The following is a 24,174-nucleotide window of genomic DNA, read 5'->3' on the forward strand; positions in this document are numbered from 1 at the left end:
ATTACCCAGTAGGTATTCAGCATTAAAATGAATATACATTGATCATCATTCTGACAAGGTCAAGGTCATTTTGACCCCATATTTCAGATGTGTTTAAACTTGGACGCCATCAAGATTTGCAGTGGCTCATCTGTTGTACACACTGGACATCTGATTCAACAATTACATTTCAGCAGGGGTTCAGATCAGTGGTGCACAATCAACTAGGTCAAAGGTCAAGGTCAAAGTCAAAGGTCACTATTTGGACCATTTATTCTCAAAAACAGGGCCTAAAATAGAGATAGGCCATTTGTGAGTAATTATGGTGTGCTCTTCCCATTTCTGCTGTATGACAAAGTGTATATTTGCTAGTTTGTCCTGTATCATTAAATATTCAAAATGGCCGCCACAAGCCTGAAAACTCACCCACACACAAAAACTGACAATTCTTTAAACATAACCACTCTATTTATTATCAACTTTTGTTTCAACATACGTTTGTATCAATAACGTTGCATAATCAGTACAAATTGCAACAACATTTAAGATGTTATGGTATTTCTGTGGCAATTATAACACAATATACACAAATCTCAAATGGGCTAAAGCTGAATATCAGAATCTGCTGGTAGTGAGGCTCGGTGGTCTCCATACGTCCCTCAACTTCCTCAAAGCCATCGGGCGTCACATGGAGTGCTCTGGTCTTCTGGATCTGTGGGTCGAGAGCAATGTCCTTGGCCCGAAAACAGCTGAACAGGTGCTGGCAGGCAAGTCCTATGTCAGAGGGATGCGAACTCATTAGTTGACCTGGCAAGCCTTGTGGAGAATACTCCTACCACAGTTGCTGCAGTACGTCCACGGCAGTGATGATGAGCTCGCACAAGAGATTGAAGACGAGATGGTTCGTGATGACACAGCAGCACTTGTACATCTTCTTGCCAACAAACGCTTCACAGACCTTGTGGACTCGTTTGCTGCTTCGCGGGCCAATCCAAACTTCCAGTTCTGGTGGGAGTACCTGAAGATGGTAGAAATTCTCCTCCAGTTCACACGCGCCAGTAGAGATGGCGACTGGAATCTGCATCTTCAAGCTTTCACGGCAATGCTCCCCTACTTCATGAGATATGATCATACCAACTATGCTCGATGGGGCACAGTCTACGTCAGTGAAATGAATCAGCTCCCCGAAGAAGTGAAGAAGGAATTTGAAGCTGGGCACTTTGTTGTGAAGAGGAGCCAGAGCAAGTTCAACCAGGTGGACCCAGATCAAAGTCAAGAATGGCTGAACGGGATTGGAAAGTCATGTGGAGGGATTGTGGGCATCACAAAGACACCGTCTGCTCTGAACCGTTGGGCCCTCTCGTTCAATCTCCGATCTCACATTGCAGGAGAAACAAGAGCAGTCTTTGGAGCAGAGGTTGACGAGAAGAGCATTCACAACGAATGCAACAAGGCCAGAAAAAGACAAGACAAAACTGATGAAGAAAAGTTGTTTGACAACCTTAAACGCTTCAAGGTTTTTTCTCTGGATGTGCCTGAAGATCTGCAGAACATTGCATCGAAGGATCTTACAACCAAGAACATCGAAGAAAACCTGTTGACAGCACGTGAAAAAAGACAAGAACAGGTGAAAACATTTGTTCGGGAGAGACTTGTGCCCTGTGAAGAGAGGAAAGTGAAATTCCGCGATGCTCTGCCGAAGAACAAGCCTCTGACATTTGCCAGTCTGTACGAGGTGAAGCAGAAGGATGCAAAGAGTGGGAAACAAAAGACGGTCAAAGCTGACAGAAAGATTCTTCAGCGGTTGATCACGGCCTATGAAGCAGGGCGCAGTGTTGATCTTTCTGTGATCATGAAGCATGAGCTGATGCCAGAACCCCCTTCACTTGCTGAAACTGATGGCAGTTTAAGGTCAGGATCAAAAGCAAGCTTGCTTAAAATCCTCACAAGTGGTGTAAACTGTCCTCCAGGCATTGAAGCACATGAGCTTGGAGACAAGGCAACACTTGTCGTTGATGGGCAAGCACATGTTTGTGCACTTGGAAAGCCACAAGGTGCAGCTACATTTGGTGATCTTGCTGACACATTCGTCAAGTCTCTCCTTGCCCAAGGACATGCCTTTAAACGCACCGACATCGTCTTTGATCGGTATGATCAGCTGTCAATCAAAGGTGAACAAGAAAGAAGCGGAGCAAAGGAGCTCAGCCCATCAGGAAACTGATAGAGTCTAAGGACACACCCCTGCCAGCCAAATGGGACAACTTCATGTCTCACCCTGAGAACAAAGCTGATCTGGCCAAATTTCTGTCTCGGCAACTCATCCTGCAGGCACCAGATGACAAAACTGTTGTGGTTTCCGGTGGTTTCAGTGATCCAACTCAAGTTGAGTCATCCAAGCCAGACGTGGACACGACTCCGCTAGAGGCCAGTCACGAAGAGGGTGATACACGTGTTGTTCTGCATTGTGTGAACAGTGATGCAACCAGCCTGGTTGTTTCTTCACAAGACACAGATGTAGCTGTATTGATTCTTGCACATTTTGACAAAATGAAGTGCAAGAAAGTGTGGATGAAAACTGGCACAGCAAAGCGTAGACAGTACATCCCAGTTCACAATATTGCCAAGAGACCTGACATGGAGAAGGCAAAGCTCCAGAACTTGATAGGATTCCACGCCATCACTGGCTCGGATTCCACATCTTTCCTGTCTGGCCAAGGCAAGGTATCTGGGTGGAAAGTGTTTCAGCAACATCACCAGCTGCTGGCAAATTTGGGGAAAGGGCAGCTGACAGACGACACGTCAAAAGAAGCAGAGCAGTTCGTTTGCAAGCTGTACATCTCAAACTGTGAGACTGCAGATGGTGCCAGAACCATCATGTTCCGGAAAGCCACCGCCCCAGAAAATCTGCCCCATCCAGTGATGCTCTGAGCTTCCACATCAAAAGAGCTCATTATCAGGCCTCAGTCTGGCAACGAGCTCATGAGAAGAAGCCGAACCTGCCGCCGATTGAAAGCATGGGCTGGCAATTGAAGGATGGCGTCTTCCTCCCCGTCCTGAAAACCCTTCCGTCTGTTCCAGACGCGTGCCTAGACATCATCTTCTGCACCTGCCAGAAGCAGTGCAGCAGTGGAAGGTGCAGATGCAGAAAGGCGAAGCTACCATGCACAGCAGCGTGCAAATGCCGGGAAATGCACGAGGAGTGTCTTAACGAGTGGTGAACTGACCGTGACCCTTTGGACGTGTGTGATGTTCATTGACCTTACCATATGAAATGTGAACATTTGACATTGTTTGCTGAATGCCTGTACATAGCTGATATGTTTACCTGTTGCTGAGCTTGTTCTCAACATGTTTCGGAAGTTTTTTTCCTCGTGACAGAGTATTATGGAACATTAACGTTTGTCATGCTTCAGATTTGTGTATATTGTGTTATAATTGCCACAGAAATACCATAACATCTTAAATGTTGTTGAAATTTGTACTGATTATGCAACGTTATTGATACAAACGTATGTTGAAACAAAAGTTGATAATAAATAGAGTGGTTATGTTTAAAGAATTGTCAGTTTTTGTGTGTGGGTGAGTTTTCAGGCTTGTGGCGGCCATTTTGAATATTTAATGATACAGGACAAACTAGCAAATATACACTTTGTCATACAGCAGAAATGGGAAGAGCACACCATAATTACTCACAAATGGCCTATCTCTATTTTAGGCCCCGTTTTTGAGAATAAATGGTCCAAATAGTGACCTTTGACTTTGACCTTGACCTTTGACCTAGTTGATTGTGCACCATTGATCTGAACCCCTGCTGAAATGTAATTGTTGAATCAGATGTCCAGTGTGTACAACAGATGAGCCACTGCAAATCTTGATGGCGTCCAAGTTTAAACACATCTGAAATATGGGGTCAAAATGACCTTGACCTTGTCAGAATGATGATCAATGTATATTCATTTTAATGCTGAATACCTACTGGGTAATATCACTTATTTTTAGGGATTATTTCGCAGTAGTTTACTGCCAAAAGACAACTTAAAATGCACACATGACAAAACAGTACAAGTCAATATTGTCAAGTCTCATGTGACCTTGACTTAAGGTCAAGGTCAAATACTCTGACAAGGCAACCATTGCCTATCGGTCATCTACCAACTAGCCAAAAATTAACACTGTATCTCTAAAAACACCAAAGATATAAGCATTTGTTTGAGAATTAGTAGTCTCTTGATATCATGGCGGCCATCTTGGAAACCGTTGAATAGTAACGAATATAGGCATTTTTGACTTTGGCAACAGGCAGAAATGAATTCAGCACACCCAAATCCATAAGAATCAACCTGTTGCCATTAATTACCCACAAATGCCTACCTCTTTTTATTTAGGCCTCTTTTCGAGAATTTATCCTAGTCTATTTGTCTGTCTTTCTTTGAAAAGTAGGCATGTTCAAGATCGATGAAGTCATGAGCAATTGGGTTAGATGACAGAAAAGATTCAAAAACGTCAGATTCAGTTAGATGACAGAAAAGATTCAAAAACGTCAGATTCAGTGTTTTGGGCACTGTTGAACAGGAACATTCTCTCCTGTTCAACAAATGTGGGTTCAATTCAAAAGCAACATTGTCACAGATAGGCTAGTGTTACATTTCTGTAAAGTTTCAAAAACATCTTCCATGTTTTGGTTACTGTTGAACAGAGGCATATTTTCCTGTTCAAAAAAGTCTGACACAAATTGTCGTAGTTGTGGGTTAAGGTTCGATCTATACTGTCCTTCAAACGAGTCGTAGAACCGTCATTGTCACAGATAGTGTTACATTTCTGTTTTACATTCAAACGAGTCGTAGAAGTAGTAGTACATTTGCGTTTGGTTGTTTTTTCTTTTAGATTCCTGTCACTCATACTAGCAGTATTGATTGAGGTACATAAATCTGTTGATGTACAGGGATGACTTGTTTGTAATGAATCCTTGTTTCCTCCACATTGAGTTTGCATTGCAGTTGGACAGAAATGAACAGGTGTTAATTGATAAACACATTGATAATGGCTTTTGAGAAAATCAATCAATTCTGCAAAGGAATTAACTTGATGACATCAAAACTGCAGCGCCATTTGAAGAATGGTTACCATTTCTGTTTCTTTGATGGGAATCAAACAAATAAAAAACATTGACTATCCAAGTTACCATGAATGGCAATAGTTGACTCCTGAAAAGTAGCAAGGATATAATTTGAGACGATAAACGCCTGATGCAATCCCTCCTCAAGGTCAGTCAACTCAAAACCTTCATCATTCGCAACATCAGTAGGCAACACAGCGGGATTCGTATGTCCAGAAATCATGTCGAAAAAATATTACATTTCAAAAGCATGTCCAACCACAGTTGTTGGCAAGTGTTCGTGTCCGAAGTAGCCTTCAGTGTGTGTATATGTATTCATGTGACAGAGAACGTGACCTCATTGTTCAATCCTCTCTCTCTCTTCTTTCTCATTCGAACGCACACACGCAAGAACGTAGCCTACGCACGCATGCACGCGCACGCACACACACACACACACACACACACACCCCGCTGACGCACACGGCAAACCACGCACACACACACTGACTGTCGGCAAGCATCTCTTTTTGTTTTCTTTACCTTTGTTTATTGTGTTTTCGATATTTGTGTTTATTTTTTGCTTGACTTATCTGTTTTATTTTAATGTTTGCTATCCACATCGTGTGATAAATGTTTCTTCTCAGTCTCCGAGTCAGTTTCTGCACGCCGCTTTGGTACTCCTTGTTTTTCTAACTGGTGTACATGTATTGTGCGCGACTGATTTGCGGATTTATTTTTATTCCTTTCATATGCAGTTGAAGTGTTGTGGGTGTTATTGTCTGTATATGCTATGTTGCGTCTGTGTATGCCTACAAGAATTTTGGGTGTAATGTGCCTGTGGTCTGCTCGCAGTCGAGCACAGAAAACATGGCGGCGCCCTGTAGGCAAATTCGTAAAAAGTCTTCCCGACCGCAGATACCAGCGTCGTCCGCGACGCTGGAATAAGCCGTAGTTAGCCTTTCAAAACCCTTTCATGTCGTGATTTGATGGAAATTGCTACTTATTAAAAGCATGTTACGTCCAAACCTTTTAACAGCCATTCCAACTGAACAGATTTGTAATTAACGTTTTTGAGACAGACACATTTAGAAAAAAGACCGTTTACTTCACATGCGATTGTATCGACAAAACATAAACACATTCATTGTTTTTTTTAACTAAGTGTGTTCATCTATCTCTGTTCTTTGGTTTCTAATGTACTTTTCACTGGATTTCTTTGTGTGTTTTTGTACTGGTGCCTTTGTCTATTGCAATGTGGCTAAAAAGGGAAATCGTGTCTCATTTCTCACGACCGACCTACCTTTTTCGCTGGTGGGGAATACAAACTTGACTTAAATTCGATCAAAGTTTATTTTTCATATGTAAATTCCGAAGACATTCGACACAGACCAGTGAAAATTCACGACTAAACAAAACGAAACATTTTATTTAATATCAAAGTCAGGGACATACCCGACTCTGAAGACTGTGAAACCTGTCTACATCCCTCCATGTTAATCGTTCATCTCTGGTCTGTTATCATCCATCATTCGTATTCGTGACGTCTTCATTAAGATCAGGATTGGTATTCACTCAGGAAAGCTTAATTAGATACGATATTGATTGAACAAACCAAGACGTCTTTCCTTTCCCCCCCCCCCCCCCCCCCACCCCCCCCCCCCCCCCACATCTAAAGATAAATCTCTGGTGTCAGAAGCGAAGCAAAGTTCAAGAAGACATCATAAATGCAAAAATATTGTGTCACGTAAAAGTGCTGTCACATCTTATGTGTGACTCCCGATGAAATGACAAAGATGGTCGAACATAAAGTTTGTCTCGGTGACGTAGTCATATCAGCAGAGGTAGAATACTCGTAAGGTCACCGCCAGGCTGCTGATGTGTCGGTTTCGTATCTCATTAAGTTACAAAGATACGTTTCTTCTCGTGTAAAGTCCAGTATGGGCGTTAACCGGTAATTACTGGTATTTTACCGGTTGAAATGAGAAAATACCGGAAAATAATTGGCTGCCGGCATAACCTACCGGTTGATTTTAAGAACTACCGTTTTTTTCGCTGGTTAAACAACAAAACCAGTACTCTGAGTTGGACTCTTACTGGTTCCAACGACCAGCCTACCTTTTGTTCTGGATAGTTTTCATCATAAAAGTTTGTGTACCGGTTTGAACAAATATTAGCGCCATCACTGTGTAAACCACCATGGATTTGGCTTGTTTGTAAATGATAAACCGTCGAACCTGTCAACAACGACCACTCAAGGGACCGACGAGATGAAAAAAGTCCTTCGTGGGGGATCTTCTGGGTGGTCGTTGTGGGTAGGTGGTCGTGGTTGAGAGGTGGTCGCCAAGGCACATGTGACTAAAACTATGTTTTACTCTGCAGCTTTGAGCAGACTATCGCGCACGATAAAGAACCAAAATTCACGGCAAAAGTCTCAGGGCTTGGAAACATGAATACACGCATGCAAGAAAAAAAGAAAAAGAAAGATAGGTAGCGCAGGAATGTATGGCAGCTCGCTTTTCACAGTGAGTCAGCAGCCCCAACTTCCATGAGGGAAACCTCACACAGGGGCGGATCAGTTCATGTTATGGGGGGGGGGGGGTTTCCAAAAGTATATTGTGAAGATATGGGTGTGAAGGCGCGAAGCGCCAAGCCGACGGCGCAAAGCGCCTGGCTTGCTAGGGGTGTCCGGGGGCATGCCCCCCCGGAAAATTTTGAAAAAAAGGATGCAAAATGGTGCAATCTTGTGCATTCTGAGGATGATCATTACCAGTTTTAGGCAGCAGATTTTGTCACTGATTAATACCCCAAAAAACCCCACAATTTTTTATTTTTATTTTTTGGCTTGGGGGGGGGGGGGGGTCCGGAAACCCCGGAAACCCCCCCCCCCCTCGTCCGCCCCTGTCACATAACTAAAGGAAATCTTATCCTTATTATCCTTATCAGGTTCATGCTGTGCCGGTGTGGTGGGTCTGAAGATGCCGCGCTACTGTCTGTTCGGGGACACTGTCAACACAGCTTCCAGACTGGAGACCACAGGGGAATGTGAGTATCCCAATAAACGATGCTCGGGAATAACTCTTTCGGGTTTGTATGGGCTGTGAAAGAGTGAATTCTCTTGCTTTCATTGAGGCAAACTTTCCCACATGACATCATAGGCCAGTCACTATATTCACTGAAAATAAGGAGACGGTTGACTGTAAATTCACTGCAGCCAAGAGCTGAAGTCGATGTCGGACTGAAACACGTGTGATTGGCCTACAAGTGTGTCTGAAACACGTTTGACTGGCCTACAAGTGTGACTGAAACACGTGTGACTGGCCTACAAGTGTGACTGAAACACGTGTGACTGGCCTACAAGTGTGACTGAAACACGTGTGACTGGCCTACAAGTGTGACTGAAACACGTGTGACTGGCCTACAAGTGTGACTGAAACACGTGTGACTGGCCTACAAGTGTGACTGAAACACGTGTGACTGGCCTACAAGTGTGTCTGAAACACGCGTTTGACTGGCCTACACGTGTGTCTGAAACACGTGTGACTGGCCTACAAGTGTGTCTGAAACACGTGTGACTGGCCTACAAGTGTGACTGAAACACGTGTGACTGGCCTACAAGTGTGACTGAAACACGTGTGACTGGCCTACAAGTGTGACTGAAACACGTGTGATTGGCCTACAAGTGTGTCTGAAACACGTTTGATTGGCCTACAAGTGTGACTGAAACACGTGTGACTGGCCTACAAGTGTGACTGAAACACGTGTGACTGGCCTACAAGTGTGACTAAAACACGTGTGACTGGCCTACAAGTGTGACTGAAACACGTGTGACTGGCCTACAAGTGTGGCTGTAACACGTGTGACTGGCCTACACGTGTGTCTGAAACACGTGTGACTGGCCTACAAGTGTGTCTGAAACACGTGTGACTGGCCTACAAGTGTGTCTGAAACACGTGTGACTGGCCTACAAGTGTGTCTGAAACACGTGTGACTGGCCTACAAGTGTGACTGAAACACGTGTGACTGGCCTACAAGTGTGTCTGAAACACGTGTGACTGGCCTACAAGTGTGTCTGTAACACGTGTGACTGGCCTACAAGTGTGACTGAAACACGTGTGACTGGCCTACAAGTGTGTCTGTAACACGTGTGACTGGCCTACAAGTGTGTCTGTAACACGTGTGACTGGCCTACAAGTGTGTCTGAAACACGTGTGACTGGCCTACAAGTGTGTCTGAAACACGTGTGACTGGCCTACAAGTGTGTCTGAAACACGTGTGACTGGCCTGCAAGTGTGACTGAAACACGTGTGACTGGCCTACAAGTGTGTCTGAAACACGTGTGACTGGCCTACAAGTGTGTCTGAAACACGTGTGACTGGCCTACAAGTGTGACTGAAACACGTGTGACTGGCCTACAAGTGTGTCTGAAACACGTGGATAAAGAGCACGTGTGTACCGTTTGCCTCAAGAATTGTTGACAGTCTGCTATGTAGTCAAAGCAAGAGTATTCACTTGTTCACAACCCATACCCACCCGAGTTAGTTCCGGAATTCGTCTATTAATTTTTTTATTTTTAATTTTTTTGCTGTTTTTTTTGTACCTTAGTTGCATGCAGTCCGCTTCAAGCTGAACAATAAATGAAAAGAATGAAACCCTAAGTTGGTTTTTTTTTTTTTTTTTTTTTTTTTTTCGTTTTCTTTTTCTTTCCTTTCTTTTTCTTTCTTTCTTTCTCTCTACAGCTGAGCGTCCTTCTTCATTGGCGTTTTATAAATTTATCAATTGTATGTGGTTTTCTACAATGGACAAAATCTTGCATCTTTAATGTTGGTTATTGTCTTACATATGTCTGTGTTTGGGTTGACTTAGGTGTTGTCTGTGGCGGTGTCATGATGGAGTTAACATAGTAACAATTCGTCTATTATGTAAACCGTAATGCATATTATGGTGATGTAGTAATTTGAGACAAACTACTAGTACCAAAGCACAAGCAAGCAGCCTCAAATAGCATTCGTATTACACGAAAAACCTGCGTCTAAATAATGCTTTAGAATGTTCTCTCTCGTTTTTGGGCGGAGGCGACCACGGTGCAAGGGAAGCTCTATGGCAGTCTGGAAGACCTACAGCGCACGGCAACATTTGCGCGGGGAACCGGCGTTTCCATCTGAGTGATCGACAAGAAGAAGAAGTTTTTCAGCCATGAAGATTCATTGCAGCCAAGAGCTGAAGTCGATGTTGGATATAGTGCTGGGTGGATAATTGAAAAGCCTGCGTCTAAATAATGCTTTAGAATGTTCTCTCTCGTATTTCAGCCATGAAGATTCACTGCAGCCAAGAGCTGAAGTCGATGTTGGATATAGTGCTGGGTGGATAATTGAAACGCCTTTGTCTAAATAATGTTTCAAAATGTTCTCTCTCTCGTATTTCAGCCATGAAGATTCACTGCAGCCAAGAGCTGAAGTCGATGTTGGATATAGTGCTGGGTGGATAATTGAAAAGCCTATGTCTAAATAATGTTTTAAAATGTTCTCTCTCTCGTATTTCAGCCATGAAGATTCACTGCAGCCAAGAACTCAAGGCGATGATGGATATAGTGCTGGGCGGATACATGAAAAGCATATGTCTAAATAATGTTTTAAAATGTTCTCTCTCTCGTATTTCAGCCATGAAGATTCACTGCAGCCAAGAACTCAAGACGATGATGGATATAGTGCTGGGCGGATACATGAAAAGCATATGTCTAAATAATGTTTTAAAATGTTCTCTCTCTCGTTTTTCAGCCATGAAAATTCACTGCAGCCAGGAGCTGAAGGCGATGTTGGACATGCTGGGTGGATACCACCTTGTGGAGAGAGGCCTTGTGGACATGAAGGTCAGTACATTGCAGAGGGACTTTATTCACTAATTGAGGTACACTCTCTCTCAGGAATACAGTTCGGCTCACCATCTTAGATCTAGCCAGGCTTTGATGCGAGAGAAGACCAGCTCTTGTCTTGGACACATACGAAATATGTGACCCTCCACGACGGTATGAGTCGCATGTCACCTTTGCATGATTTTCATATTTTTTACATTTTCCTCAAGAGTTTTTTATGCTCTATCCAGTGGTGAAAACCGTTTTAGAAAAGAGCGAAAACTGTTTGAGTTATAAGCCTGTGACTAAGGTGACCCTCACACTGTTACCAGACACTCCCCGGACTTATATTTAGCCTAGCGCAGAACCGCGCGAGGTGACATGCGACTCATTTCGTGGTGGAGGGTCACATATGAACAGTTTAGGTGCTCTCTGTGTGCAGTAGGGATTTTTGATGAATTAATTAACGAGAAGGAGTGTGCCTTTAATGTTACCAATGACAACGGAGGGCGTGATGTCTGTCTGTCGTTTGAAGTTACAGTGCGAGGCAGGAGGAAATGTTTAAGCTTAGAGGGACTGTCGTTTCCTTTCTTGAAGTCTTTTAGCGTAGCAACGAATATCCCAGAGAGTTGTCTAACTTGTCTTGGGGAAAAGTGCTTACTGTTGGCTTGGGCAAGCTTATTTGTGTTTTACATTTTTAGTGCGTTTGTAGTTGAATGTAAGATATGTATATTCACATTTTCACGAAGATAGATTTACAAGCAATCATCAGCACATTAAAGCAGTGATATACTTTTTTTTGTATTCACACTTTCTTTGCAATCTGTTTCAGGGCAAAGGGAAGAAACTCACCTACTTCCTCGTCGGCGAGGACCGCTCACAGCGCATGCGCCGCATCAGTCACGAGCGGATGAAGGAGGAGCGAGAACAGCGTTGTGTCTCGGTTAGCAACATGGATTACCGCGGCAAGATATACACCATGCAGAACGGGATGGCGCGAGACTTGACCCGAGTCCCGGAGCACCCCGACCCTCGAGGTCTCGGCAATCCCGACAGCCAGAAACACAACAGTCTCGTTCCTTCCAAAAGTTCCGTTTCCAGCGATTCGGACACTCTGTTATCAGCAGGGTCAGCTAGCGGTGTTCGTAGTAGTATGGGAGACGTTCCGAGCTATCACACCCAACCGAGTCTGTCCAGCTTTTCTTCGGGTCAGTCGGACATCAGTAATCAAACTATGGTAACAAACAGTTCCACAGGTTCCACGTTTACCCCAAACGACCCAATTCACACACCGACACCAACAGCCCACTGCGTCAACATGAACGATTATTCGTCGGTCAACGGAGCTGCGGTGGTGAGCGCGCCCGGTGTGACCAACGGTCAGTCTGTGCCTTCAGTTCTGGTTAGCGCTGACAACCCGCAGACTCACCAAGGCGGGTGCGAGGAACCGTCAGAGATGCGTTGCTTGCTGGACGATTCTCGCACCAAAGTGACGCCCCCTACTAGGCAACTGTCTCACTTGCTACACGGCAGGACGCCCGAAACCGTGTTGTAGTGACGATGATGGTGTACGTGTAACTTTGTGCAGTGTTGTTCTCAGGCCTCGGTCTGTGAACATTGACGTATATTCAGGTTGTATCTGTCGCACTGCGCTCTGACTCTTGGCTCCTCGACTGTCCGATATGAGGTCTTCTGACGGGAGAATGTTTTGTAGTCAGCTAGGACATTTTGACCGATACACATTTTCAATCCAGGTCCATCTGACCTATTGTCTTCTGAGTCTGGGAACTTCTTCTTCTTTTGCGTTCGTGGGCTGAAACTCCCACGTACACTCGTGTTTTTTGCACGAGTGGAATTTTACGTGTATGACCGTTTTTTACCCCGCCATTTAGGCAGCCATACGCCGTTTTCGGAGGAAGCAAGCTGGGTATTCTCGTGTTTCTATAACCCACCGAACTCTGACATGGGTTACAGGATCTTTTTCGTGCGCACTTGGTCTTGTGCTTGCGTGTACACACGGGGGTGTTCGCGGACACCGAGGAGAGTCGGCACACAAAGTTGACTCTGAGAAATAAATCTCTCGCCGAACGTGGGGACGAACTCACGCTGACAGCGGCCAACTGCATACAAATCCAGCGCGCTACCGACTGAGCTACATCACCGCCCTGGGAACAACACTGGGCCCTGCTCAAATACAAAACGGTCGTTTGAAAGAGCAGATTTCGCATAATGCTACAATGGCTTCCTGGAAGTGACGCTAGTAACAGGTTACAGGAAACACTACATTTATATCAGATGAAGATGAACTGTAAACTGATTACATAGCACACTGTCAAAACTGATGGTAAGCAGGCTCAAATGTTATACCTGTCTTTGCTGATTGTGCAATCTGTTGGCAAGCTCAAATGTTATATCGGACTTTGTTGACTTAAGTGCAAAAGGTAAGGTATACTGTTGGACTAAATATAAGAAAAAAGGTGGGTTTTTTCTCCATTTCTTAAGATATGTGATCCTACTGAATGCTTTATTTTGTGCACACAAAGTGTTTATTTGCACAAAGTTATGCCGACTTAATTTTACTCTTTAATATTTACTCTGAATTTGTACTTTTAATACAGTATTGGATGCACAGTATATGACCTTGAACATGACCTGGATAATTGAAGTCCATGCCCAAACTCTATTTAAAACAGTCTCCTGAAATCTTGTCACCGGAAAATGTGGATAGGGTCTTCGTGGCCGCAATACCATCATAGCACAAAATTTAATATTTGTGAGACACGAACATGACCTTGAATATGAACTTCAGAAAGAGATCACCATGTACACAAAGACTGATGCGAAAAATAAAGTTGTAATTGTCTTTTCAAAGTCTAACTGGCGGAATGTCTTAAAATATCAGAGACTACGAACTGCATAATTTACCATAATGCTTACTTATTCATGAGAACAATCTTGAATCACGGACTTTTGGAGCGTAAAGCACAGTTTTAAATGCCCGTGTTCCGTCAACGTCAGAACTATGGCGCTGATATTCGTAGCGGTGTTGGTAGTAGTACGTAGTTCGTAGTAGTACGTAGTAGGGTGGGATGGGGTAGGGGGATGAAGGGAGAGGGATAGAATGTGACAAGAAGCAGCTGTCTCAATATCCGCTATAAAAATGTAGGCATGGTTATCGTTCTTGCAAAAAACAATGCATATATAAGTATATAATTATATGATAATGAATATTGTGATAATGAAATAATGGACGCTTAATCATCACGTTATGCTTACTGAACAAAAATATCCACATCTATAACTTGTATGTATGTATACTATTGATGCCTTTACAACAACCACAGAAGACTGCAAGGACAAATGTACTCTGTTTTGTGATACTAGCTAACATTAACGATGACATATTGGTACTTATCATTCTTTATTAAAAGAAGTATTAAAACAAAAGCCATATCTTAATCGAGAGTTGCCAGTCATTTACCCCTTCCCGTGACTGCGTTACCCAAGGTCAGTATTAATAACAAACGATATCAAGTAAAACAAACCAAGGTGTTTCTTCTTGACCCTCTCTTCCAAAGTGAAATCTGTGACGTCATAAGCGATCCAAAGTTGGAGAAGACGTCATAACTTGAATAATGGGATCGCGGTAAAATTTTACACTTCTTCTGCATGTCTCCCAAGAACTGACAAAGAATTTCGAGAACGAAATGTGTCTCGGTTACTTCGTCATATCAGCAGCAAATAAGTTATTGTGAGGTCACCGCCAGACTCGACTGTGCATATATCGGTATCGTATGTCATTAACATGAACAAACTTTGTTAATGTTCTATGTACTTGACTGGTTTGGGGTCAGAGTAGTTCATTGTACTGTAACATGAAGCAGGGATGGTCAAATCTCAAAAAGTTTACTCTCAGCCGGGCGAGTAACTTCAAGAAAGTCACTAGCACGGCAGAAATGTCACCGGCCTGGTTCATATCACAGTTGATCTGCAGTGTTTATATGGCTTGAAAATTCGATATTAAAACCAAAAGTGTTGCATTTGACCATAGTTTTCATTGGCCGGGCGAGTTGCCAGGCGGTTTCTACTAGCCCGGCGTATTTTTTACTCGCCCCTGGCAATCGGGCGGACGAACTGGCCATCCCTGATGAAGAACAAGTTGTGAGTATAGTAAGAGACAACTTAAACGTACATTCCTTCTAGTGCAAGCGATCATGTTCGCTACATCAGACCTGTACAGGCTTTGACAGAGGAGAAGAGCATAATTCATGAACGTATGTAATAGTAATTAATTAATCAATTAATTCATTCATTCATTCATTCATGTTCAAACACATGCCAACAATCTACAACAAGGATGCTTCTTCTGCATAGTGGGACTAGTCCGTTGAATTGCGTTTGGAAGTGACACCCATGTCAATTTGCTTCATTAATTTAAAATATACCCCACTCCGTCTGCACAGAATGCAAACACGCTATTGGTTTTTGGTTTGTGTCCAAGCGAATGGATGTGTTTGTTCCATGTGGAAGCCTGGACAGAAATGTGACCCTCCACCACGAAATGAGTCGTATGTCACCTCGCGCGGTTCTGCGCTAGGCTTAAATATAAGTCCGGGAGATGTCTGGTAACAGTGTGACGATCACCTTAGTCACAGGCTTATAACTCGAACAGTTTTCGCTCTTTTCTAAAACGGTTTTCACCACTGGATAGAGCATCAAACACTCTTTTAGAAAATGTAAAAAAATATAAAAATCATGCAAAGGTGACATGCGACTCATTCCGTGGTGGAGGGTCACATATGTAGTGGTGAAAATGATCCTGTAGGTTAACAGATGCAGTACCTTTGACATACAGTTAGGCTGATCTTCCGTTGTTGAGAAATTATTTAAACTTACCCGACTTTCATTGCATAGTCATATGAAACAAAGTGTGATATATGTATGTATTAAGGAATTACGTACGAATGTGTGCATTGTCTATTAAATGCAAATCCCATTTATATCTTGTTTTTGCTTCGTTTTTGCTTATTATCTTGCGTGTAACCACATTGATAGTCTCGAACACATGTGACACTATGGTGAATTAAGGCGATGATGACCATGGTGATTCCGTCGCTGCAGATTATACTGACAATGGCCACAGATGCTACTGCACAATCGACCACAGCGGAAGAGTAACACATAAAAGCACTCATATTACAAGCGTTAGTGTTTTGCTCTATTGAACTGCTGTGACTTATTCTGACACGATTCGTTTTACAATCAACGTCAAGTAACCAAACTATGAGCGGACGCATTTAAGGACCGTGACCGGATTCGTTTTCTGTCACCAATGTCCTGCAGGTCTGTTATCCTTTGGCCTTACAGCATGCCTGGTAAATATGTACTTAGTTCATCACCAGTGTTTGTGATGCTGATTGCGAACAAGATATTGTTTTCCTTTTGTTGCACTTTTTATTTTATTTTATCAGTTAACAGATACATGTTTGACACAAATAAGTGATAAAAACAAAACGTGATTCAAATAGAATGTCAATTTAAAATCTTCGACTCTTTTCCCGTGTTTATATATGTGACCCTCCACCACGAAATGAGTCGCATGTCATCTCGCGCGGTTCTGCGTAAGGCTTAATGTAAGTCCGGGGAGTGTCTGGTAACAGTGTGAGGGTCACCTTAGTCACAGGCTTATAACTCAAACAGTTTTCGCTCTTTTCTAAAACGGGTTTCACCACAGGATAGAGCATAAAAAACTCTTTAGGAAAATGTAAAAATAGGAAAATCATGCAAAGGTGACATGTGACTCACTCCGTGGTGGAGGGTCACATATCTGAACTGAGGGCCGCTAACTGGGGATCGAAATATGTTACTCCTTTTCTTCCTTTGATGCAGATAATTGTATTACTATTTTCAATTAACTGAATCACAACTATACATATCTTTATCAGCATATGCAGACACATTGATTTTTGTTGGTATTGAAATATCATTACAACCCTTTTGTAAATGAGACAGTAAAGTGTATTAAAGACATTTTTGATAAAGCTGATATTTCTGAACAGCAAGTTATTTCTGTGAAGTGGTAACAATGCGCGTCAATATGATCAAAGGTTTTGCTCATAATGAGCTAGAATGAGGACACAACATCTACAACCATAATACCGTTCATTGTTGGGCATTCTCACAAATGGATTTTTTTTTATCCAAACACGAGTCATGTGCTAAGAACCAATAACAATTATAATTGCTAATGTTTCAGTACTTCAAACTTGTGTGTGTGTGTGTGTGTGTGTGTGTGTGTGTGTGTGTGTGTGTGTGTGTGTGTGTGTGTGTGTGTGTATGTGTGGTGTGTGTGTGGTGTGTGTGTGTGTGTGTGTGCGTGTGTGTGTGCGTGAGAGAGAGAGAGAGAGAGAGAGAGAGAGAGAGAGAGAGAGGGAGAGAGAGAGAGAGAGGGAGAGAGAGAGAGCGAGCGAGAGAGAGAGAGAGAGAGAGAGAGAGAGAGAGATAGATAGAGAGAGAGAGAGCACTATATCTGCCGTTAAGATGGCAAACTAGGTAAAATAGAAATATATTGGTTTACAGAAGGCGTAATGTGACCATTTTGTATTTCTTAACCTGAACACTAAGGCAAATCCCTGGTATTGTGGGCATAATACAAAATTCTTCATTCTGGAGTGCAAAATATCCTCTTGGGACCAGGATGATAAGAGCAAGGGAAATAACAACAGATTGACTGTCATGATAAGGGGAACAACTACGTCCGATCAAGTTCGAAAATTAGTGCTAATTTCCTTGATTAAATACTGGAAAATAAGGAGAAAATTATTAAAGAAAATATGCTGTAAAATATAGGGGCACACAAATACAGGAGCCCCCCGCGGGTTAGGGGGAAGAATTTACCCGATGCTCCCCAGCATGTCGTAAGAGGCGACTAACGGATTCTGTTTCTCTTTTTACCCTTGTTAAGTGTTTCTTGTATAGAATATAGTCAATGTTTGTAAAGATTTTAGTCAAGCAGTATGTAAGAAATGTTAAGTCCTTTGTACTGGAAACTTGCATTCTCCCAGTAAGGTAATATATTGTACTACGTTGCAAGCCCCTGGAGCAAATTTTTGATTAGTGCTTTTGTGAACAAGAAACAATTGACAAGTGGCTCTATCCCATCTCCCCCCTTTCCCCGTCGCGATATAACCTTGAACGCCGGTTGAAAACGACGTTAAACACCAAATAAAGAAAGAAAGGCAAATACAGAAAAAGGCAAAAATCAGGTCAAAATCACCGTTGTTGTGTGATGTTACTTATAGGTCGGAAGATTTGTCATTAGCTATTAAGCGACTTTGCCGGTTGCCAATACGGATTTATTCTGTAATTAGCATAATCTAAACTACCTCTGTGGATGTTTTGTTTTGTTTATGCTTAATCGTTCCAATAAGTACTACTGTCTTGGCTAATACATTTTTAAAAAACTCGAAGTAACGGAGTCATATATTATCACAGGTCAGTCATCGTTCCTTTTATGATCGATGTTTGTTTGTTTGTTTGTGGTACGGAAGAGGCAAAACAAAGTCAAACTATCAGAGGTATCGGCATACCAGGCAACACTTGCGTTATTTCGTGACAAATGTACATAAATGTGTAAGTGTTCCATCAGTTAATCTGTTTGTGTTCAAACGACACATTGCTATCAATGACATGTTCAGTATACAATTGGTTTTTTTTTCTTCATTTTTTCATTTTCATTACTTTATTGTCCCATCGCTGGGAAATTCGGGTCGCTTCCTCCCAGTGGAAAGCTAGCAGCAACGGAGTCGCGCTACCCAGGTGTCTGCGTGTTTAGGTGTATTCAGCCACCTGCACTTATGGCAGAATGACCAAGGTCTTTTACGTGCCATTGTGATGACACGGGGGTGGGACATGGCTTCCGTCTCTGGGTCTGCACATAAAGTTGACCCGTGTCCGTCCCGGCCCGAATTCGAACCTGCGACCTTTCGATCACAAGTCCAGTGCTCTACCAACTGAGCTACCGGGCCCCCCTGTTTGAATACACAGTCCTTACCGAAAACACAGTTTTGCTTACTATCTCAGATTGTCCAAGGCATGGGATAAGGCCATTCCTTTACTTGGACAGCTGATAACAATGATAATAAAATAAAATAAAAAAATAAAATAACCAATGATAATAACAACACTTTACGATACCAAGTTCCATCCCGACTGCTGCCTATGCAGAGTGGTAATGTTTTGATTAATGAATAACAATTTTCTGAAATTAATTCATAAAAACCTCCCCGCTCCGTACACAAAGCACCCAGGTGTTTGATTTTGTGCATGTGTCTGAGTGGAGGATGGCTTTTTCCCCATGTAAAAGCCTGGCCATATCCAAGATGGTGAGTCGAATCGTTTACGGGAAAGACTTTGCCTTTATCGTTTGAGCATAATCAGTTTTAAATTGGAATAATTATCAGCGTGTGTGGTTGGAGGATATACTATTCGTATCATAACACAAAATATGACGTTTAAACGGCTTTACAAAACACAATTTTAGAAACATCGTTCCTCTTTCATGGTGCACTGGGCCTTTTGATGTTCAGATATTGAACGTATCTCTCTCTCTCTCAGTTTTTTTAATTTTTTTTATGTATAGCCTTAGTTTTATTTAAAAGAGATTTTACTCAATACTGGTCATGTAAGAACAAAAGGAAGCGTGGCTATAAAAAGATGATCCGGAAGGTTCAGTGAACGGCCTTAACTGGCATATCATTGAAAGTTTTAATGAAATGACACAGGACTAATGCTTTAATTTGGGCTTGAAATTTGTTGCAATACTTTTTGGGCCAAGTTTAGTTTACTGCGTGAGGAAATCTGGCAGAGCCTCGATCCGTCAAACTCAAATGTCCAGAGATGTTTCAAAAAGACAAGGGAAAAAGAAGAAAGAGTAAAAACAAACTTTCAACAAAGTTCCCTCCCTTCTAACCTATGTCCGAACATTTTCTCTCTCAGAAGGTATGCTGAATTGAGCAAGAGTTGTTTTAGATCATACTTCACAGGTTACAAGACTGCTCCTATGAGTGCATGCCAGGGGCGGATTAGGGGTGGGGGTTACAGGGGTTCCGGAACCCCCCCAAAAAAGAAAGATTTAATACTAACTTTAAAAGAAATAATGAGTGGCTGCTGACACCAGTTGATCATGTTATAAAATCAAGGATAAGCCATAAATTGTTCATAAAATAGCTAAAACTCTTCAGCTTCAGGGGGTCTTCGCCCCCCAGACCCCCCAACGGGGCCTTGCCCCTGTACCCCACAAGAGGTCTACCCCTGGACCCCACGTTGTATCCCCCACTCCCTCTGGCTTAACTGCTCCGCCCTTGCATGCTAATAGTGCTTGGAAACCAGGACACAGCAGTAAAAGCTTACTATATTTAGTCAAAATGTGTTCATGGTTACCCTTGAAAACAGGACTTCAGTTTGAAATGTGTCTATTACTTTTGTGTTTGCAATTGTGGTTTACTGTATACGACAGGACACGCAAGTGGCGGATATACAGGGTACAGCTGTACGCTTCCTGTGCGTAACCTGGATTGTACATTCTGATTTTACCTTTGCAGATTTTTGTTATAATGATAATTTTGGAAATATATCGTACTTATTATTCTATATTCATACCACTCCATGAAGGTTTGTTCACTTAAAACCTATGTTTAGTGTTCAGAGCGCAAGGGGAAAATGAATAAAAAGAATTATTATGTGAGACAGCAGCTGTTTATACTTGTATTATACATTTTCTCAAAGTTGTGAATGAGTGGATGTTTTATTGCACTGCGTGCAGGTTGACTCATGTTTTAAATGGAGTGGTCCTTGATGCCAGTATATGGCAACATGTTTGCAACGGGTGAATCTTAGCTTCTGCAGAGAAGAGTGGCAAATGCGCACGAGCGTTCACACACACACACACACACACACACACACACACACACACACACACACACACACACACACACACACACACACACACACACACACACACACACTGCAGGCACACACGCGTACATTCCAATCAACAGACAAATAACAAAAAACCCACGACATAATAACAAGCAAGATAGTTTTACTGAAGGCACACAGACGTATATGTCTGTTGCAGAAAAAGAGGCAAGATGCGATGACGTCATTACTTTTTGCCTCTACGTCACACCTATCACAGTCAACGTCAGTTTGGCACAGGGTTTATCTCCCTTGGTAGAAAATCGACCATCTCATAGAGTAAAAACAAGTTCATACTGAAACAGGTAAGCAGTATCAAAATAAAAATCGTCTCCCCTCATGTGCTATTATCATCTTTACCTTATATTTGGATCTCACCTTAGAACATAAACGCTTACATAATACGCAGTAAGAAGGTATTGCAGAATTTGTGCACATGCGTACCAAAAACGTGCATCATGGTGATTTTTTAAACCCGCTAAGATTTTTGTGCTCTCTTCACAGATAAAACAAAGCATTCCACATACAAGATTAAAATAATTGGTGCAGTGCAGAGACCGCTTCCTTGTTAAACAGAACTTATTTGTACCCTGAGGATGAAATCAGTGCGTTGTAGTTCCGATCCAAACAAAAACAGAATTGAGCATGACAACAAAATGGCGTTCTTCTCAGAGTTCGACCAAATTTTACAAACTTTGCTCTCACCGTGTATAACCGCAATTCAGTACAGAAGACAATTATTCACATCTTTCCTCTTTCCCCCGATTTTCAACACAAATATGTACAGATAGGACCAAACCATTTACAGAAAGAAAATTGACAATAAATACACAACAATAATAGCACCAGCGAAGCTGCAATATCCTTGATCATTTTGCTCTGTGGTCAAATGTAGAGAGACACTGCAGAACTGTCTGTTTTGCATTAGAGTGAGAGTGTTCTTTATTTTCTTTTAGAAAATGCCACAAATTTCTCCTCCTCGTATGATATCAATGCATTTAATTACTAAAAGTTCCATCTTTTGACGAACAAGTGCCCTATTTTGTGAGAAAAAATCTCTTTGACAAACAAGAGCTGCCATTAACTGATAGTTCGCCAAGATGTTGATCACAGCAGAATGAACTTAACACATACAACTGCAATTATTCTTTCAGTCTGAAGACAATGAGTTTTCATTTTCCTGTTTTACCCAAAATCTAACAGCAAGGTTCTATGATACGAACCATTTGACAAAAAAAGAGAAGCTTGTGACATTTAAAAAAACATGATAGAGTTGAGAATGACTAATAAGATCACTGTTGAATCTGACTAGGTTCACAGGGCATTTCAAAGTGGAATACCCAACATGGATCTGCAGACTCAAGCCACAAAGGACCAGAGGATAGGTTTAAAACTAGGTTTTAGCAGTGACGGGGACAGCTCACAAGGCTGTTGGTTGTTGGGGATGATCTGAACTACAAGAAAGCACTTATCCTTTCGTCTTGTGTCATCTCAACAATCGACTCTTTGGGGTGCCGTTTTGACGTTTCTGTGTTAAGGTCAAGGTCAGAGACTCACTGACCTTGAACCTGTGCGTGTGTGGTGTGCCCGGAACAACTTTCCTATGGCACGGCCCTGACCTGACCTTTCTGTGTAACCTTCACCTTCAAATTTGAACTATCCAGTGCTGACTGCAAAGACCATTTCTCGAGATTTGAGCCAAGAAAAAATAGAATTTCGCAGACAGTCACCGTTCTCAGATATAAATCCTTCTATCTTTTCTCGCGGGTTGAGAGATACCTTCTTGACGATTTCTCTGCAAGCATTGCGTTGATGCTTCATTTCTGAGGACACTCTCTGTACCCGTTTTCTCCATCTTACACATCTTGCTCGAATCAAACGATTCCTATCAAGGCAGAAGGCACACATCGTGCGCTCATCCCGCTATCAAATGGAATAAACTCTCCACTCCTCCCTCGGCCCAGAAGCAGTTCTTCAGAGATCGCAGGAATCTGACGTCAGAGTCTTTCTGCTTTCCCCGACAGTGTAGCTTCGCCTTCCTTCCCTTCGGAGAGCTAGTTGTCTCCCTTGGTCTGAAGGTGGCGCTGCTCCTGTGACGCGCGCGGCGAGCACGCGCAGTGGGTTCGGCCTTGGGAGTGCCTTCCCTTGGGTCGGGGCCATACCGACCATTCCTGATGCCTTCAACTGATTGTACCTAAAAAAAACAGTCAACAGGTGAGTTACAAAATGACTCGAAAGTGATTGTACCTTAATTTTGTTAAGGTCAACAGGTGTGTTACAAAATGACTCCAAACTTATAATACCTAAAAACTCCGAACATGTAATATTGAAAATCAGTCAACAGATGAGTTAGAAAATGACCCGAAACTGATATTGCCTGAAAACCTGTCAACAGGTGTGTCACAACATGACTTGAAACTGAGTATACTTGGAAAAAAAATATCATCAACAAGTAGGCTTATGTTACCAAATGACTCTATATTGATATTACCGGAAAACTCAGTGTACAGGTGTGCTAGAAAATGACTCTAAATTGATATTACCGGAAAACTCAGTGTACAGGTGTGCTAGAAAATGACTCTAAATTGATATTACCGGAAAACTCAGTGTACAGGTGTGCTAGAAAATGACTCTAAATTGATATTACCGGAAAACTCAGTGTACAGGTGTGCTAGAAAATGACTCTAAATTGATATTACCGGAAAACTCAGTGCACAGGTGTGCTGACTCTAAATTGATATAAAACTCAGTGTACAGGTGTGCTAGAAAATGACTCTAAATTGATATTACCGGAAAACTCAGTGTACAGGTGTGCTAGAAAATGACTCTAAATTGATATTACCGGAAAACTCAGTGTACAGGTGTGCTAGAAAATGACTCTAAATTGATATTACCGGAAAACTCAGTGCACAGGTGTGCTAGAAAATGACTCTACATTGATATTACCGGAAAACTCAGTGTACAGGTGTGCTAGAAAATGACTCTAAATTGATATTACCGGAAAACTCAGTGTACAGGTGTGCTAGAAAATGACTCTAAATTGATATTACCGGAAAACTCAGTGCACAGGTGTGCTAGAAAATGACTCTACATTGATATTACCGGAAAACTCAGTGTACAGGTGTGCTAGAAAATGACTCTAAATTGATATTACCGGAAAACTCAGTGTAGGCCTACAGGTGTGCTGACTCTAAATTGATATAAAACTCAGTGTACAGGTGTGCTAGAAAATGACTCTAAATTGATATTACCGGAAAACTCAATGTACAGG

The 24,174-nt window shown here is 42.3% G+C and overlaps 2 protein-coding genes across 4 annotated transcripts in view; one reads left to right on the forward strand and one right to left on the reverse strand.

Annotated features, from left to right (window-relative positions):
• LOC138958247 (guanylate cyclase 32E-like) overlaps positions 1-21,273 on the forward strand; it is a gene marked incomplete at its 5' end in the record, with an annotated part of 84,135 nt that extends 62,862 nt beyond the window's left edge. For both annotated transcript variants that reach the window (XM_070329361.1, XM_070329362.1), the window contains 3 exon segments: positions 8,021-8,119; positions 10,852-10,943; positions 11,758-21,273. In XM_070329361.1, the coding sequence (XP_070185462.1) occupies positions 8,021-8,119; positions 10,852-10,943; positions 11,758-12,480 (914 nt within the window).
• The window catches only part of LOC138958246 (pneumococcal serine-rich repeat protein-like), a gene marked incomplete in the record, with an annotated part of 119,495 nt that continues 116,331 nt past the window's right edge, over positions 21,011-24,174 (reverse strand). For both annotated transcript variants that reach the window (XM_070329360.1, XM_070329359.1), the window contains 1 exon segment: positions 21,011-23,097.

This window comes from Littorina saxatilis, linkage group LG2, assembly GCF_037325665.1.
Source record: "Littorina saxatilis isolate snail1 linkage group LG2, US_GU_Lsax_2.0, whole genome shotgun sequence".
NCBI lineage: Eukaryota > Metazoa > Mollusca > Gastropoda > Littorinimorpha > Littorinidae > Littorina > Littorina saxatilis.